Source organism: Anticarsia gemmatalis, chromosome 29, assembly GCF_050436995.1.
Source record: "Anticarsia gemmatalis isolate Benzon Research Colony breed Stoneville strain chromosome 29, ilAntGemm2 primary, whole genome shotgun sequence".
NCBI lineage: Eukaryota > Metazoa > Arthropoda > Insecta > Lepidoptera > Erebidae > Anticarsia > Anticarsia gemmatalis.
Genome location: NC_134773.1, coordinates 863,130 through 882,619, shown reverse-complemented (window position 1 = coordinate 882,619; position 19,490 = coordinate 863,130). Strand labels below are relative to the sequence as shown.

The 19,490-nt window shown below is 36.5% G+C and overlaps 1 protein-coding gene across 1 annotated transcript; it reads right to left on the bottom strand.

Moving 5' to 3' along the window:
* Positions 1 to 63: 63 nt before the first annotated feature.
* Positions 64 to 19,039, bottom strand: LOC142985166 (uncharacterized). The gene is made up of 14 exons (XM_076133162.1): positions 19,000 to 19,039; positions 16,888 to 17,013; positions 16,037 to 16,223; positions 13,962 to 14,079; positions 13,166 to 13,269; positions 10,894 to 12,540; positions 8,104 to 10,113; positions 6,888 to 7,136; positions 5,926 to 6,068; positions 3,998 to 4,139; positions 2,883 to 3,074; positions 1,848 to 2,050; positions 1,101 to 1,256; positions 64 to 394 (listed from the first exon to the last, which is right to left on the bottom strand). The coding sequence occupies exons 2-14, from the start codon at positions 16,932 to 16,934 to the stop codon at positions 349 to 351; spliced, it is 5,244 nt and encodes a 1,747-aa protein (XP_075989277.1). The 5' UTR covers positions 16,935 to 17,013; positions 19,000 to 19,039; the 3' UTR covers positions 64 to 348.
* Positions 19,040 to 19,490: the final 451 nt, after the last annotated feature.

Genomic DNA, 19,490 nt, shown 5'->3' with positions numbered 1-19,490 from the left:
TCTTAAAAAAGGAAAAAAAGGTATTTTTTTACTAAAATGTATTTTATTAATAAAAATCGTAAAGAAATCTTATTCTATAATTGTCATACAAAATTAATTTATAAGGCACATAATAATTAAAAAACAAACATTATTCTTAATTTTATCGTAAAAATTATTTCTAAAGCCATGTTTAACTTATAAATAAGTGTCAATTAGCCTATCTACCAGTTAAAGACAGTAAATGTATAAAAACAACACTCAAAATTCCACCAAATTAGTTAACTGGCATTTATCCAGAAGTTTTAAAACTAGGTTTTCAATCTTATGAAAATATTACTTAAAAAAATTTTTTTTTCGTTGTTAAGGCTAGTAAGCGGCGTGGAAGGGATAATTCTTGTGTGTATCACCCATACTGAAAGAAAGAAAGAAAATAAGTAAATAATTTTTACCCATTAATGTCCCACTGCTGGGCAAGGGTCTCCTCCCGTAATGAGGAGTTAGGCCTTGAGTCCACCACGCTGGCCAAATAAATAAATATCATTGGACAATTCACACACGTTCATTTGATTCCAAACTAAGCAGAGCTTGTACTGTAACCAGATAACTGATAAACATACTTATATACTTGTAAATACATACTTATTTAGATACATTAACAAGCTCAGAACAGATACTCGTGCTCATCACACAAATATTAGTCCCGGGTGTGATTGGAACCACACGCGGCGCTACGGTTATTGCGGCGAGGTGACCACGTTAACTACTGCGACAAACGTGCAGTTTAAATTTAGTTAACTAGTAGCCACTTAGGTACCCTCAATAGGTAAAATGCGTGTTCCCTTTAATTCCCATATCCTATTATTTATTAAGGGTTTAAATTTATGATCAACTCGAGGCCGCCCGCGTGGAAACCCTTCCCGTGTAAATCCCGATCCCTCGGGAACTCCGGGATAAAATTTAGCCTAAGTGTTATTCTGGTTCTTCAGCTACCTATATAACAAATTTCATCGTAATCGCTTCAGTAGAATTTGCGTGAAAGAGTAACAAACATCCATACATACATACTCACAAACTTTCGCATTTTTAATATTAGTAGGATAGATATTTTCCAGTCTTACCCTTTAAAAGTATAAATCCTTTTATTTCTATTCAATGCGTTGAGTGCGTCGACCTGCAGAGGCTGTAACTCGAAGGTTACTGCTTGGAGTATGTCCCATAGGTGAGCAGCTGAAGATGCCTTCACCACCACGTTGCGACCGGAGTCCATCTGATATCTGTGAAGAAAAATATAATAGGCATATCTATAGTAATCTATACTTATATTATAAAGCTGAAGAGTTTGTTTGTTTGTTTGCTTGAACGCGCTAATCTCAGGAACTACTGGTCCGATTTGAAAAATTATTGCAGTGCTAGATAGCCCATTTATCCAGGAAGGCTATAGGCTATATATCATCACGCTACGACCAATAGGAGCAGAGTACCAGTAAAAAAAATTACAAAAACGGGAAAAAAAAATCACCCGTTCTCTCTTATGTGACGCAAGCAAAGTTGCGCGGGTCAACTAGTAGATAATAATGATAATATTAGGTCGGGGAAAAAGTCTTTTCGCATTATTACATTATAGTATGTATGAACTTGTAATAAAATCTCTTTGGCTTCAAGAATCACAAATGAGTACACGGTTCATTAGGTTTCTTTCAGTGAGCTCGTGAGGTACCCAAATATCGAGCTTCTTTGTGTAGAAACGCGACACAAGAGCAATTCTTAGTGCGTGCATTGCATTGTCTCTTTTAAGAAAAATAAATGTCATGGCTAGTGTATTTTAATTTTATTTCTGACATAGTTGTAAATAAATAAATAATTACCTGACTAAAAGCTGAGCAGCAGTAACATTCAGCCCTGAAGCCATGACTTTAATCAGGGGGTCATCTATCGCAGCCGGGACCCCACTCTTGAACTCCGCCGGGGTCCCTTTAGCCCCCAGGGCTCCATAACAGCTGAGTGTTATGTTACGTTCAGAACAGAATGCTTGTAAACGCTGTTGGGATAGGTACGGATGACATTCCACCTGGAAAATATAGAAAATATGTTAGTAATAATGTCCTTGCCGATGCAACGGCGCGGTCAGTTTCATTGAAACTGACTAACAATAAATTTAACCCATTACTGTCCCACTGCTGGGCAAGGGTCTCCTCCCGTAATGAGGGAGGGTTTAGGCCTTTAGTCCACCACGCTGGCCAGGTGCGGGTTGGGGACTTTGCATGCCCTCAATAAATGTATTAAACAAATTTTAGGCACGCAAGGTTTCTTCACCGTTGGAGCATGTGATAATTATTTCTAATACACACATAACTTCGAAAAGTCATTGGTGTGTTGCCTCGGGTTCGAACCTGCGACCAAGTGGTCGCAGGTTCGTCGCGTGGGAGGTGTCAACTTATGTCAACAATGCAGGACTTTATTTATAACTAGCTTTTACCCGCGACTTCGTTCGCCACCTGAATTTTCCCACGGGATAGCGTCATTTTTCCGGGGTAAAAAGTAGCCTATGTCCTTTCTCGGGTATCAAAATATCTCCATACCAAATTTCATGTAAATTGGTTCAGTAGTTTTGGCGTGATTGCTTTGACTCGCTCGTTTGGGCGACAATTGCCTTGAAATGGAATATTGTTATGCCCGTATAATCGTAGGCGAGATTTTAATTCTTCTGTATGTAAACATTTTGATACAATTTTGTTATGGCGATTATTGCTTGTGATAGTAGCGTATAGTTTCTCGCACGAAACCGTACGAGAAACTCTCCCCGTCTAAATGGGCCTTTATTCTGCGTTTTCAACAAGTGATCATTATTTATAATACACACATCACTTGTAAAAAGGCCTTTTATTTAAGGAACCCTTTACCTGATTAACAACTGGTCTAATCTTCCCTTTATCCAATATTCTTTGTATTTGCTGTGAATTAAAGTTGCTCACTCCGATGTTGCGAGCCAAGCCTTTTGAGACGAGGGCCTCCATGCCGTACCACGCGTCCAAATAGTCGTGGTCCGAAAACTGGAGCACTGTTGCGATTTTTGGTATTGGGTCGCCACCTTCCTGTAGAAAAAAACGAGATAATTATTATTTAAGTAAAATAACCACAAAATAAATTTTACTGGACAACTCAAACACGGTCATTTGATTCCAAACTAAGAGCTTGTAACCAAATAACTGATAAACATACTTATATACTTGTAAATACATACTTATATAGATACATTAACAACCAGGCTCAGAACAAATACTCGTGCTCATCACACAAAGATTTGTCCTGGGTGGTATTCGAACAAATAACCATTAAATAAATATCATTGTATAACTCCCACACGGTCATTTGATTCCAAACTAAGCAGACCTTGTACTATAGTAACCAGATAACTGATAAACATACTTAGATACTTCTAAATACATACTTATATAGATACATTTACAAAAGTGAGAACTAATTCATAGCTGATAAAAAAATCCGGCGAAGTTCAAGGGTTTCGTACCATCTTTATAAAAACGGCAAAATAATCACGTTAGTTGTATGGAACCCTTAAATATATATTTTATAGCTGACTCGCGCAACTTCGCTTGCGTCACATAAGAGAGAATGGGTCAAATTTTTCCCCGTTTTTGGAACATTTTTTACTGGTACTCTGCTCCTACTGGTCGTAGCGTGATGATATATAGCCTATAACCTTCCTCGATAAATAGGCTATCTAACACTGAAAGATTTTTTCAAATCGGACAGTAGTTCCTGAGATTAGCGCGTTCAAACAAACAAACAAACTCTTCAGTTTTATAATATTAGTATAGATTCTGTTCTGTAGTATTTGTAGTTATAGCAGCAACAGAAATACATAATCTGTGTAAATGTCAACTGTCTAACTATCACGGTTCATGAGATACAGCCTGCTGACAGACAGACAGCGAAGTCTTAGTAATAGGGCTCATCCTTTACTACGAAATTTTGAAAAAACAATTTAGGTACTTACTTTAAACGATATAGGGTTATGTATCATGTACAAGTCAAAGTACTCGAGCCCTAGGGCTTCCAGCGAAGCCCTGCACGCCGCTTCCACCAGGTCAGTGCGGTGGAACGTACTCCAAAGCTTGGACATGATGAACAGGTCCTCACTGAAAAGTAAAAAATAAAAAAAGCATATATTAGTATAGCCTTTCTTTCAGCTATGTTGAAGTCGGCTTCCAGTCTCACTGGATGCATTTTATGGCTTGTTTCCTTTAACTTATAGGAAGGATAATGTCTTTAGTCATGTTAAATGCAACAATTTTTTTTTATTATTAATTGCCAAATTATTAACAATATTGACTAATTATTAAAAAAACGCCAAGCGGGGATGCCTAACTAACCCCCGGTTTTCAGTTTATCTTTTCAATAGTGTTTAAACTCAAATAAAAAAACACTATTGAATCGATAAACTACCGCTAAATGTACCTCAGAAACCGGGGTAAAACATACACAGATCATATTGGCGCTATCTTGCAAATCGTCGATCATCAATAAAATTGATCGTAGTAAGTGGGTGGCGTACATTTTTGGCTCGGCCTATCTCTGTACGAAAAACAATTTAATTGGGTAATTTGATGTATGTATAAACTTTAACTTAAAATTATTATTATTTAATTAAAATTTAACTTAGTAATAACAAATTGGCACAGGCTGTACGTAATCAATTTTAGCATAAAGTTCGTTCACCGGGCTCGAGTCATATAATATTCCAAATATACGAATAAAAAAAAAATAGAAATAATGCTACTCCAGGCATCTACCAATAAGAAAACAGCAAGAAAGCATTTTCTAGCGACTGCTATTGGTCGGCGCACGCGACGCGGCCGCACCGTTTGATGTATTTTGATCTATTCTGGCTGTACAGCGAAATCCTGTGCCCTTGACACAATAAAAAATTCTTCCGGCGCGCTATAAACTTTAAAAAGAGGTTATCTTTTGCAAAATGGACGCTTATTAATTGCTTTTAATTTAGTTTTTAGTGTAATCAAATAGTAATAGTTAGTGTTTTGTGTGTTAAAGACATTTCTAGGTTTAAGTTTACCTAAAATGTGTCGTCACAGGATCGAGACGCGCCGGCGTCGAGCTCGTGAGCCTTGCGATGATGCCGCGCCAGCGCACGCGTAAGTAATCATTTATAATCATTATATTTGAACTCTTCAAATTAATCAACTATCTTATGTTTTTACTTGACTATTTAATCAAATAATATTATAATGTAACGGGTCTTAAACGCGATTAAAAATTAAAGGTTAGGATACCTTATTTGTTCACCCGAGGTAACGCTTTGATACATTAGAATAAATATACACAATTCTAAATTATCTATACTAATACTAAAAATCTGAAGAGTTTGTTTGTTTGTACGCGCTAATTTCAGGAACTACTGGTTCGAACTGAAAAATATGTTTGTGTCGAATAGACCATTTATCGAGGAAGGCTTTAGGCTATATAACATCACGCTACGACCAATAGGAGCAGAGCACCAATAAGAATGTTTCAAAAACGGGGAAAATTATGACCTATTCTCTCTTTTGTGACGCAAGCGAAGTTGCGCGAGTGAGTTAGTAAAAAAATATAAATCTGACTGCGTAAACACAAATAAAGAAAATTGAAGTAATAAACTAAAGCGGTTATTAACCACTAAATTTGATAATCCAACATTACCGGTCGGTAAACGATCTTTGGGTTAAGCAAACCTTGTCGAGGGTCATTACATAGATGGGTGACCGCAAAGTAGTATTTCAACTGAGCGTCTCCGTACTTCGGAGGGTACGTAAAAAGTCGATCCCGGTTGTTGTCAATTAAGATAACAGTCGTTGAACCACGTCAAAGGCTAGGCTTGAACAACTTTGACACTAGGTTGAACACTAACCATACGATAAGAAGACTTACCGTTTCACAGTTCCATCGTCAATCTTGGCTTTGATGGCTTGTCCGACTACTCTCTCGTTTCCATAGATGTATGCAGTGTCTATGGCCCTGTACCCTAAGTCTATGGCGGCTGACACTATGTGAGGGGCTAGGCGGGTGTCCATCTGTAATTACATTACATACATACATAAATTCACTCTTCTTGCCTTTGTAGGTATACCTACTATATTTGTGATATATTTTTTTAAAGACAACTCCCGCACTAAGAATTCCTCTTGTGTCGCGGGGACTTTTACATACAAACAACGGACACAAAGTACAACCAGACCCGAAACAACTATTTGTGGATCGCACAAATAATTGTTCCTTGTGGGTATCGAACCCACGACCTCCCGTCGTAATGGTAGTGGCGTGGCGACCACCTTACCCACTGCTCTACGGAGGCCGTAAATTCACGCTTCTTCCCTTTAGAAGTAGGTATAGGTTTTAGGCTCCAGGCTCAGAACAGATACACGTGCTCATCATACAAATATTAGTCCCGGGTGTGATTGGAACCACACGCGGCGCTACGGTTATTGCGGCGAGGTGACCACGTTAACCACTGCGACAAACGTGCAGTTAATAAAAATCTTCTTAAAGTTCAATTGAATCCAGTCTACTGGATGAAGTACTGTAACTGAGGCGCCCATAGCCAGTAGCGCTCACCAGTCGGTAAACGATCTGTGGGTTAAGCAAACCTTGGCGCGGTCATTTCATAGATGGGTGACCGCTTAGTGGTATTTGAACTGGGCGTCTCCGTGCTTCGGAGGACACGTTAAAAGTGGGACCCGGTTGTTGTCAGTTAACACAACAGTCGTTAAGCCACGTCAAAGGCCTTTCGGGCTTGAACAACTTTGACACTAGGTTGACCACTAACCATACGATGAATGATTGAAGGGTAAAAATATTGGGTAGAAATAAATTGAATGTGTTTTGAAACTCACCAACGCAGTGCCAAGAGCAATCGCAGGCATTTGTACTCCATTAGCCAGTTGCAAATACAACATGTCTGTCTTCCCATATCTCACTTTAGCTGCACTTAGTTCTTCAATCTTTTGTAAATAAATCTCTTCGGGACTTCTCGTTGTCGTCTCGTAAAGAGTCGTGTTATCGTATGATAAAGTTGTAGTTTCAAAACGTTCAGTTCTGTCATATTTTTCTGGTTTTTCTGTACGATTTGAGGACGCTTTTCCCTGAAAAATTAGTTATGTTGTTAAAAATGTATGAATTAATAAATTTAACACATTGATGTGCCTGTGAGCCCCAGTGCTTCTGCTGGGCAAGGGTCTCCTATCGCGTAATGAGAGAGGGGTAAGGCCTTGAGTCCAATACGCTGACAAAGTGCGGGTTGGGGACTTTGCATACTTTCAAGAACAATTCTAAAGAACTTTCATGCATGCAAGGTTGCATCACGATGTTTTCCTTCACCGTTAGAACAAGTGATAATAATTATTTCTAATTCACACGTTAAACTACTCATACTTGTATTTCATCACGATGTTTTTTTATCGTTATAAAAATAAATAAATAAAAGAATAGTGTATTTGGAATAATAATAGAAAATAAGAAAAAGATTTTAGAGATGTTTAATTCAGGAAAATTAAGGATCGCTGTGTGATTAACGCATTTCGTAGATAAGTGAAGCAGGTTTTATTAATTGTAAAATATACTTACAATAAAAAATAAACAAGCTAATAATATTAAATACTTCATTTTTATATATTTAAACCATTTATTTTAAAACAATGACTAAAAGCGACAACAAAATGGACTGATTTTGAAGATCAATGAACTATTTTGCGGGTAGATATTTTTAAATGCAATAATCAAGTACCGTCCTTAATAAAATGATTTCGTTTCGGACACGAGTCTTTTGGACAGCATAATCATCGAAAACGAATGAATTTCTATTTGAAAATGTACCTTAGGTAAAAGTACTGGTTGTTTTTGCATCAGAAAAAAAATATTTCGTGTATCCTTTTTATGATTGTTTTTGTTTGTGATGTCAACTGTCTAACTATCACGGTTCATGAGATACAGCCTGCTGACAGACAGACAGCGAAGTCTTAGTAATATTGAACCATTTTTAGTCTTTGGGTACGGTACCATACAAAAACTTATATATGAGTAGTAAAGCAGAAAAATATGTAACTATCTTACCTCAAAAAGCAGAATTTTCTCCAAAACCGAGCTCTTTTTAGGCATTTCTTTTATACTAATACTAGACCTAGGCGTATCATGTTTCTCAAAGTCCATAGATTTCATTCTGTACACCATTCTTTGAACTTGACCTTTAACCACATCGCCTAGGTCTAATTCAGCGAGAGACTTAGCCCTTTTTATATCCTCCCTAGGCCGAACTACATCTATATCTGATTTGGAGTCAAAATCCCTATAATTATTATCATTTTTATACTTAAAATCTGTGCTGTAATCACTCTGTATGTAAGAATGATTTTGTTCAATATTATGAATCGTATCTTTGACGAAATGCGAATCAATTTCCGGGTTATTTTCTTTTTTAGATCTATTTTTCTTCGCTATGAAATAGATTTTGTTTTTCAATTTCCTCATAATGTTTTCCTTGGATTCTTTTATCTCTGGTTCACTGTCAACTAACTCAGGGTCGCTTGGGAGACCTCTGTCAGAATCGTAGAAATCGTTTTTGAAATCTGGTTTTAATACGGGTAAAGGTTTAACTACTTCGAAAATAGATTTGTTTTGAGTTGCCCTTTCAAATGGATTCAAATATAATTTATTTGGTGCTGGACTTAGTTTATTTTCAAAGTCTTTTTCAGGTGATAGTTGTGTTGTTTCAACTTTTAATTCTTCATGTTTAAAATTAGTTGCTTCAGGTAAATTTGTATTAATTTCAGCTTGATTCGCATCAAAATTTATAATTTCAGGTAACGCTATCGGTGTTTCAACTTCAGTTATTTCATAATTGTTAACTTTAGGCAAGATTTTCGGTGTTTCAGGGACTTCTACAATGTAATCTACCTTCTCAGGTAAAGCAGTAGGAGTTTCGACTTTATTTCCTGCAATATTAAGTCCAATTTCTCCTGGCATTACAGGGACTTCGATACGACTTTTCTGCGTTTCAAAATCAAGCTTTCTAGGTTTCGTCAAAGGCGTTTCAGGCAAAACTACTGGTACTTGTAATTGACTCTCTTTACGTACAAATTCTATATGACTTGGATAAATTTCGGGCGTATTGTTTGGCGTAAAAGTTATCCTACCAGGTAAAATTGTTGGTATTTCCATATGTGTGTCTACTTTCAAATGTTCCACTTTATTTGGCAGTACTTTATTTTCTACATCTTTTTCAAATACGTGTTTCGCTGGCGTTATATTAATTTTTTCTTCCGAAGTTTGGTTTTCGGTAATTTTGTTCGAATTGACGATTTTTTTATTTATTTCTACTTGTTTTATCCAAGAGTTAAGGTCTAATTTGCCTACTGGACGCTTCTTATTCTCTATTTGACTGTCATAATCGTTAGTTATAATCTTTTCAGGAGAATATATCACTTGATTTTCGTGGACAAAATCTATTTTCGCTGGTAAAATTACAGCCTCATTTTGTTTTATTTCTTCAACTTCAAAGTTTAATTTAACTGGTAATATTTGTGGTAATTCTACATCATTATTAACAGCGTCTACAAATCCTGGTAACGGTCTTATAGCTTCGTATTTGCTCTCATTATTATTGTCAATTTTCTCAGGTATCGTTTGAGGAATTTCAGCCTCTATTTCGTTTGTATTTAAGTCTACTTTCCCAGGCGATGTTTCAGTGATTATATAATTTATTGCTTCTGGCATACTTTTGATACTTTCAATTTGATGTTCAACCATTTCTTCAATAACCTCTTTCTTCCAAATTTGGTCGACAATAATCGGTTCTTGTGTTACTACTGCTGTGGTATTTTCATCTTTATTGTCATAAGCATTAGAGTTCATATTCGCTTGTGTTTCATCTACGATTTTGTTTACAACAGTTATACTGTTATCGTCTTTATTGCTAGTATCTTTAGGGTCTATTTTCGGTTGTGTTTTCAACACGTGATCTACGATTTTTGGCTTAATTTTGGCTTTCTCTTTGGTAAGAATGTTTGGTCTTCTTTCGATGGTATATTTCTTTATTTTGATGCTAAATTCCGCTGGCTCTTTACCCTGAAAGAAAAAAAGACAAATATTCAGATAATGGCCTCTGCTTTTTAAAAACTTCTTTTTCTTCTTCTTATCGTATGGTTAGTGGTCAACCTAGTGTCAAAGTTGTTCAAGCCCGTAGGCCTTTGACGTGGCTTAACGACTGTTATATTAATTGACAACAACCGGGACCGACTTTTCTTTAAAAACTACGTGCTTTAATGCCAGTGATTAAGTTGACAGCAGATATTCTAATACAACAACATGGAATCAAACATAGGTCCCAGGCACTCGATAGAGCCGTAAGCCCGTCACGACCGGCGGAAGGTATGGACTCAACTTTGACAAAGAAAAAGCAAGAATAATTTATTGATTAAATTTCTGCACGCAGACGCTTACTTCAGGAAAATTAAAAATTATAAATATTAAGTATAGTTATCATCTAGATTTTACCCGCGACTTCGTCCGCCACAAATTAGAATTTTCCCATGGGAATGCGTCATTTTCTCGGGGTAAAAAGTAGCCTATGTCCTTTTTCGGGGAATCAAAATATCTCCATACCAAATTGCATGTAGTAACAGACAGACAAATAGTCAGACAGACAAAGTTACTTTCGCATTTATGATATTAGTATGGATTCTAGGTCATGACGTAGGCATGTCAAAAATACAGTTTAGTATGGGAATACGAAATAATGACGTCACAGTTTCGTATTTTCGTTGGTATCAAATGAGAGTTTAGGCGTGATTGAGTAACAGACAAAGTTACTTTCGCATTTATAATATTAAAGTATGGATTACTAACCTCAAACATAGCAATCTTGGACAGCACAGACTTCTTCTTAGGAAGGTCCTCCTCTACATCTATCTCTTTCTTAACATCTGCTTGCTCTTTCTCACTTATCATTCTCTTCAGCCTACTCACATTGCCTTTGAGAACTGTCGTATTTTCTATATCTCTGTCCTTGTTAGACACAGGTGGAGTTGTATCTTTTGTCCCGCTCACACTTTGTGGTTCGTTATTATTTGAAGCTTCTAATTTGTTCGTTTCTTGTTCTATAATACTGTCTTTAACAACTACTGAAGGTATATTTTCATTATTTTTATCAATATTTACATTATTGATAGTAACTGTATCTATTTTTTTAATACCCTTCTCATTTTTAGGTAAATCATTATTGTTAAGATTTTTAACAACTGTCGGGCCGAATTTCCTATCATCAAAAACCTTATTTTCAATAGGATTGTTTTGTTTCATTATAATTTCATCTGCTGCTTGCCATTCAATCGTTTTAGAAATTTCAACATTCTGAATTTTGCCTTTTGAGTAGCTGTGTGTTGTTTTAGTATAAACAGGTATACCTACTTTTACAGTATGTTTAGACACTTCTTCAGTTTGCAAAATTTCAGTTTTTGTTTCAGGTTTAGTCGCATTTTCTTCTACTTCTATGTTCGATTTTTCAGTGTTATTTGTTTTAATAATTACAGGAGTTTCTTTAATATTATTTTCATCAATTTTTTGTGTAGATTGTTGCTTAGTTACATTGTTTTGATCAACTGTAGTGGTAGACACAGTTTCATTAGGAATATTTTTGTTCAAATTTTGTTCTTTATTAATTTCTTTGGTCTTAGAAGTCACTGTAACACTTTTACCGTCACGGCTAAACGTCCGGCTAATTCCACGGATCATTTTTTCGCTTCGTACCGGCAATTCCGATACCGTCTCTTTAATAACCGTTTTAGTGTTACCGTCGGTAATTTCTTCGTATTTAACCACTTCTCTATTAACCATATCTCTGTCATCTAGTTTAGGGGGTCGTTTGTTCAATTCCCGGCTGATGCTACGGTTAATTCTATCAGATTTGACAGGGATGCCTGTTTTTCTATTTGGACGACCTTCCTCGCTACTCGCATCTTCGGTACTGATCTCTCTGCTATAACGCCTTCGTCGTCTTGTTTTATTCAAACTATTATTAGTAACATCAATTTTACTACCATTAGTTTCTGTATCAACTTTCTGAGTACCAGTATCTACACTATTACCTCTCGAAAACCTTTTCGTTGTGATTGTAGAGACGCGGAAACCACCATCTTTTAAATTTGCTGCAGAATTTTGTCTCTTAACCCTTTCAATAGTAGTGCTAGAGTTTTTATCTTTCTTTCGCCAAGGGATTTTTGATAGGCGTAGTTTCTCAGTGTTAGTTAGTAAGTCGTCACTATCGTATGCGTGAATGATTTCTTCAAATTTTGTTTCGATTTTTTCTGGATCTTCTACTTGTATTAATGATTTTATGTCAATATCTTTTGTTTTATTGTCAACAATTTCTTCGTATATTTTGTCGAATTCGTCGTCTAATTGTTCCGGATCTAGTTTTTCTTTGAAAGAGTCTTTTTTTACCAGTTTAGCGTCTTTCAGTTTTGGTATTGATGATCTTCTGGGGCTGTTTTGTTGCTGTAAAATAAGAGTGGTATAAGTTGTAAACGGTTCATTAGGTTTCTTTCAGTGAGCTCGTGGGGTACCCAAATATCGAGCTTTTCTGTGTAGAGAAAAGATTTTATTACAAGTTCGTACATACTATAATGCGAAAAGACTTTTTCCCCGACCTAATATCTAATCTTACAGGCAACACTAATGACTTTTCGAAGTTATGTGTGTATTGGAAATAATTATCACTTGTTCCAACGTTGAAGGAAAACATCGTGATGCAATCTTGAGTGCTTAAGAGTTTTTTAGAACAGTTCTTGAAGGTATGCAAAGTTCTAGCAGTTGGTCAGCGTGGTGGACTCAAGGTCTAACCCCTCCCTCATTACGGGAGGAGACCCTTGCTCAGCAGTGGGACATTAATGAGTTAAATTTATTTATTCATCAAATTATTGAAAATTAAGTTCTACATATAGTACGCGTAACCGGCGGTCTTATATGACAAGATGTATATATATCATATACGCTTTTTTTCCATAGAAGTATACAGAGGTCAAAGAACGTGACGATCCTTACAAACTTCCCTTGCTTCATTCACATACATACATGTTGTTATACAGGATAATATCAAATAATTAATAATTTAAAAACGTACCTGTTCTTTAATTTTTTCATCTTTTCGCTCTTTTTTAACTTTTTCAACAGTTTGTTTGAACTTCAGTTGAGGTATTCTTGACTTTTTCTCATGGTGACTCTTTTCTGTAAAATGTACGAAAATGTAAAAACAAAAGCAGGCAGTGAAGATGTAACTATTATTATTAGTCTAGCCTGAGGCGCCCGTAGCCAGTTGCGCTCACCGGTCGGTAAACGATCTGTGGGTCAAGCAAACGGATGGGTGACCGCATAGTGGTATTTGAACTGAGCGTCTCCATGCTTCGGAAGGCATTTAAAAAGTCGGTCCCGGTTGTTGTCAATTAAGATAGCAGTCGTAAAGTCACGTCAAAGGTCTTCGGGCGGTTTGAACAACTTTGACACTAGGTTTACCACTAACCATACGACAAGAAAAAGAAGCCTAGCCTTTCTTCCAAACTATGTTGGAGTCGGCTTCCAATCTCACCGGATGCAGCTGAATACCAGTATTTTACATGCAGCGACTGTCTATCTGACCTCCACAACCCAATACCTGGGTTATAACACGATACACAGTAAGACTGGTTGTCACTTTCATGCTTCTGAGTCTGACTACTGTTAACGACTGTCAAAGATCTTTGAAAATGACAGCCGGGACACACAATTTAACGTGCCTTCCGAAATACGGAGGAACTCGATATGTATAAGACGGTCACCCATCCATAGATCAACCTTGGCAAGCGTTGCTTAACCTAAGAGATCGATCCGCACGGCTGTTGTTAACTAAGCCACGAGCTCCTCCAAGTGAAGATGTAACTAACCTTCTTTATCCAGTTCTTCTTTCCCGTCAGACATGGTGTGACTAGTATTCGTGGTCTGTACTGATGTCTGCCTCTCCACGTAGCTCACTCGGTGACCGCCGTTCTCTGTCTCTTGCACCTGAAGTGTATAAAATAATAATAAATAAGTAAATCTATACTAATATTATAAAGCTGAAGAGTTTGTTTGTTTGAACGCGCTAAACTCAGGAACTACTGGTCCGATTTGAAAACATTCTTTCAGTGTTAGATTGCCCATTTATCGAGGAGGCTATAGGTTATATATCATCACGTTACGACCTATAGGAGCAGAGTACAAGTAAAAAATGTTACAAAAACTGGGAAAATTATGACCCATTCTCTCTTATGTGTCGTAAATGGCTAGTATATAATAATAATAGCCTTCTAAACAGCTGCAGCGACCAAATTCATTGAAAATGCATAATTTGTTTATAGTGTCCAAGTGTGTGCACAATACACAGATACACTCTCTATTACATCACTCTCATAATGCGCTGTGACGAGTAGAAAGTATTCACTGTCGCAAGATTCATTCGAATAATTTGATTAAAATATTGTCTGCCTCGAGATACTTCTATGAGCAACTTTTATATGAAAACACTTATAGTTCATCGATGGGTAAACGCTCAGTGTGTTTACGCGTACATTACATGGATGTAGGTGCAGTGTTTGAGCTGAGCGTCTCCGTGATACAAGTCACCGTTGTTGTTTATGACAACAGTTCACGACAAACGTACCACTTTGACACTAGGTTGACCACTAACCATATGATAACTTGAATGATTTTTTACACATTATCAGCCTACCTTGTTAAGTCTCACTAGATTACGAGAATACCAGTATGTTACATGCAGCGACTGTCTATCAGACCTCCACAACACAGTTACCTGGGTTATAACACGATACTAAGTAAGACTGGTTGTCAAACTTTCAAGCTTCTGACTACTGTTAACGACTGTCAAAGATTGAAAAGGATATACATATTGTCATAAGTATTTAATGCATAGAACTGAAGTATGCAGGTAATATGACACATAAATTATTATCGAAACTTTATCAGCTGATGATAAGTTATCAATTGCATGAATTACTAAACTGTCGAAGGTTTTAGCACCTGAAATTATATACCTAGATGTAGTTTCTTAATAATAAGTATTTGTACTTTAAATGCAATTAATTTCATGGTTGTTAAAACCAACGCCATCTTTTGGGGAGAATTTTAAACTTTAACCTTCTAGTTTTTTTTAAATATTCATGTCCCACTGCTGGGCTAGGGTCTCTATCTAAATAAGGGAGATGCTAGGTCTTGAGTCCACCACGCTGGCTAAGGCCCGGTTGGGGACTGTATTTATGTTTTTTCCAATTTATAATAAAGTACTAGCTGACCTGTGCAACTTTGCTTGCGTCACATAAGAAAGAATGGGTCATAATGTTTCCCGTTTTTGTAATATTTTTCATTGCTACTCCGTCGTAGCAATTAAAAATTATTACATTATTATTCCGTATGTTAATAGCTTATAGCCTTCTTCAATAAATAGGCTATTCTACAAGTTCTAGAAGAATTTTTCAATTCGCACTAGTTGTTCCTGAGATTAGCACGTTCACACATACTTTACAATTTTATAATATAAGAAGATTATCAATAGTAAACCCGGAGTTTGGTAACGTGCCCGGTATGAGTTAGCCCCCTATTACATGGGACTAACATTGTTAACAGCACAGTATTAGGTCGGGGAAAAAGACTTTTCGCGTTATAGTATGTATAAACTTGTAATAAAATCTCTTTGGCTTCAAGAATCACAAATGAGTACACGGTTCATTAGGTTTCAATGAGCTCTTGAGGTAACCAAATATCGAGCTTTTTTGTGTAGAGAAAAGATTTTATTACAAGTTCATACATACTATAATGCGTAGACATTCCCCGACCTAATATTTCGACAAAAGGTTACAAAATAAAACGAAACTTTCAATCAATATTTATATTCAAATATCTGTACGCTCTGAGTTACAGTCTTTCCTGGCTTAACCTCCTCTTTAAACAAATGCTGGTAACTCACCGATACATCTTCTGTCACAGTTATCTTGTGTTGAGTCACTCCTCCCTTAGTGAGGGTTCGCTCCTCCTTCGTGACTGTTATCACGGGAGAGTAATCGGCTAAGTCTGTGGACTCTCTGATCGTTTGGGAGGCTGGGACCTCTGCCGTTATGGCTGGGGATTCGGGCTGGTCTGACATTTTTGGTGATCTGAAATTTGAGGTCTTTATTCATATAATACTAATATTATAAATACGATAGTAACTCTGTCTGTCTGTTACTAAATCACGCCTAAACTGCTGAATCAATTTGCATGAAATTTGATATGGAGATATTTTAATATCCGAGAGAGGACATAGGCAACTTTTTACCCCGGGAAATGGACCTTGGAAAATTTACCATGGGAAAATTCAGGCTGCGGACGAAGTCGCGGGTAAAAGCCTGTTTTGTATATGCAGATCACATATTTTTCTCATAGAGGTAGGCCACACTTATATAATATTTTAGATTTTAGACTGCCTCCGTGGTGCAGTAGTTAGCCACGCTAATACCAGTCGCGTCGAGAGGGTTCGATTCCCACACGGGACAATTATTTGTGCGATCAACAAATAATTGTTTTGGGTCTGGTTGTACTTTGTGTCCGTTGTTTGTATGTTTTTAAAAGTCCCCACGATACAACAACACTATATTGGTACAACTAGTTCGCATGCCTAAAATTTGTTTAATACATTTATTGAGGGCATGCAAAGTCCCCAACCCGCACTTGGCCAGCGTGGAAGGCCTAACCCCTCCTCCTCGTTTGGGAGGAGACCCTTGCCCAGCAGTGGGACAGTAATGGGTTAATATAAATAAGAAAATATAAATAGATACTCACTTGTGTCGTTCTATTATAAACTTGAGTAGCCGACTATGTTCTTCCATGTATACGAGTTATCATAGCGATAATTATTGTTATCAGATTACCTATCAGCTGACGTGTTAATATAATATTACGCTAATACTAATAAGGGTATAAGCAGAGTTAAGTAATTCTAGAAATTAGTTGACTGGGCTAACGAAAACTTATTAAACTTGTACTCGTAAAAGATTTATCTAAAAATGTTGAGTCTATGTATTTTTTTTAGTAAATAATGTTGAAATTGTAATTATTACAGACTGAAACATTTTATTAGGCACTAATTTGATGTCATATTTCTATACAAAAAATGTTGTTTTTGACATTTCATAAAATGTAGCTGATTTGACTGTTGTCAAGTACCCAAATATCTATCCCACTGTTCTTTTCAAAAAGGTGTTTTTATCAAAGAAACATTCCTTAACTTCTTTAAAATCGAAACGGATAGCAAAAAAAGAATTACTAAAGAAATATTAGAATATAGTTCTTCTATATACCAATATTAAAATAGCATGTTTTTCAACATTTCATTTCTTTTTATATATTTGGTAAAAGATTATATTTCAATTACAGTTAACTGGCTATCTCAAAAAAACCTTCGAGGTGGAACCAATGCTAACGGTATAAAGAACTTTTATAAATTAACGATTAATAATTTAAATAGTAATTTTAAATTCACTAACACACTGCACAAACATTTAAACACTCATTTTGAAACTTAAAAAAATACGTAAAGATTTTTCAATAATTATATCTTAAAATAACACTTTATTCTACGTAATTAATAAAAAATAACACTCAAAACATGAACATTAATTTTTCAATAATTTATTTTTATTCATAATTTTATTTTTAATTTACTTGTCTCATTAATAAACGTGGTGTAAGCTCTGATCTATACTATATATCTATACTAATATTATAAAGCTGAAGAGTTTGTTTGTTTGTTTGAACGCGCTAATCTCAGGAACTACTGGTCCGATTTGAAAAATTCTTACAGTGTTAGATAGTTCATTTATCGAGGAAGGTTATAGGCTATATATCATTACGCTACTATCAATAGGAGCAGAGTACCAGTGAAAAATGTTGCAAAAACGGGGAAAATTTTGACCCATTCTCTCTTATGTGACGCAAGCGAAGTTGCGCGGGTCAGCTAGTGCATTATACAGTGTTTTGTCACTTACAATTAATTTTACAACTACATAAGTAAAGAGCAGTGAAAGCCGAGTGGTATAAGTTGGTACCTCTCACACAAGTGGTCATTAATGTATAATAGAATACGGGAATTAACGCGAACACGCATTTTACCTTAAAATGCCTAACGTTTCGGCGCAGGTTGCACTCGCCGTGGTCCCAGGCAGTCTGCCTGGGACCACGGCGAGTGGTGGTAGTAAAATGCGTGTTCGCGTTAATTCCCGTATCCTATTATACATTAAACATGCAACGCGAGAGTTTAAAAGTTATAAGTGGTCATTAGTTCGAACCCGAGGCAACACACCAATGACCTTTCCAAGTGATGTGTGTATTATAAATAATGCTCACTTGTTATAACGGTGAAGGAAAACATCGTGATGAATGACATGTCTGACAGTTGTTTAACACAGCTCTTAATTCCGAGGCGCCCATAGCCAGTTGCGCTCACCGGTCGGTAAACGATTTGTGGGTTAAGCAAACCTTGGCGCGGTCATTTCATATATGGGTGACCACATAGTGGTATTTGAACCGACCATTTCCGTGCTTAGAAGGGCACGTAAAAAGTCGGTCTCGGTTGTTGTCAATTAAGATAACAGTCGTTAAGCCACGTCAAAGGCCTTTCGGGCTTAAACAACTTTGACAGTAGGTTGACCACTAACCATACGATAAGATAAAGACTTCAAAAGTCTTCAACCCGCACTTGGCCAACGTGGTGGACTCAAGGCCTTACTGTCCCTGTCTCGTTTGGGAGGAGACCCTTGCCCAGCAGTGGGACTATTATGAGTTATATAACATAAGTGAAAACGACAAAACACTGTATAACTAATCAGGGCTTACAACACGTTTATAAGGCATTTATATACACTATTTATTTAAAAAAGGGTTTAAATCACGCACTTTTTATACACACATACGTCTATCCGTCACTAGTATTGTATATAACACTGAATTTAATCTTATTTACTATCTATAATGTAGATAAGGCATTATCGGAAATGATAAGTATTGCATTATCAAACATTGTATTTTTTTCGAAAGTAGGTATCAGGAAAGACTTTCGTGTGTTATATAAGACTACTATATACCAAAAAATAGTTTTATTTCTATTCTATCGTATGGTTAGTGGTCAACCTAGTGTCAAAGTTGTTCAAGCCAAGCCTTTGACATGACTTAACGACTGTTATCTTAATTGACAACAACCGGGACCAACCTTTTACGTGCCCTCCGAAGCACGGAGACGCCCAGTTCAAATAAAACTATGCGATTAACTATCTATAGAATGACCACGCCACTGATAACTTAACTTGGTCGTTCACCGACCGGTGAGTGCGACTGCAGAGAGCAACTTAGCAGAGAGTGTTGTATTCTCGGCTGAAGGTATACAACTT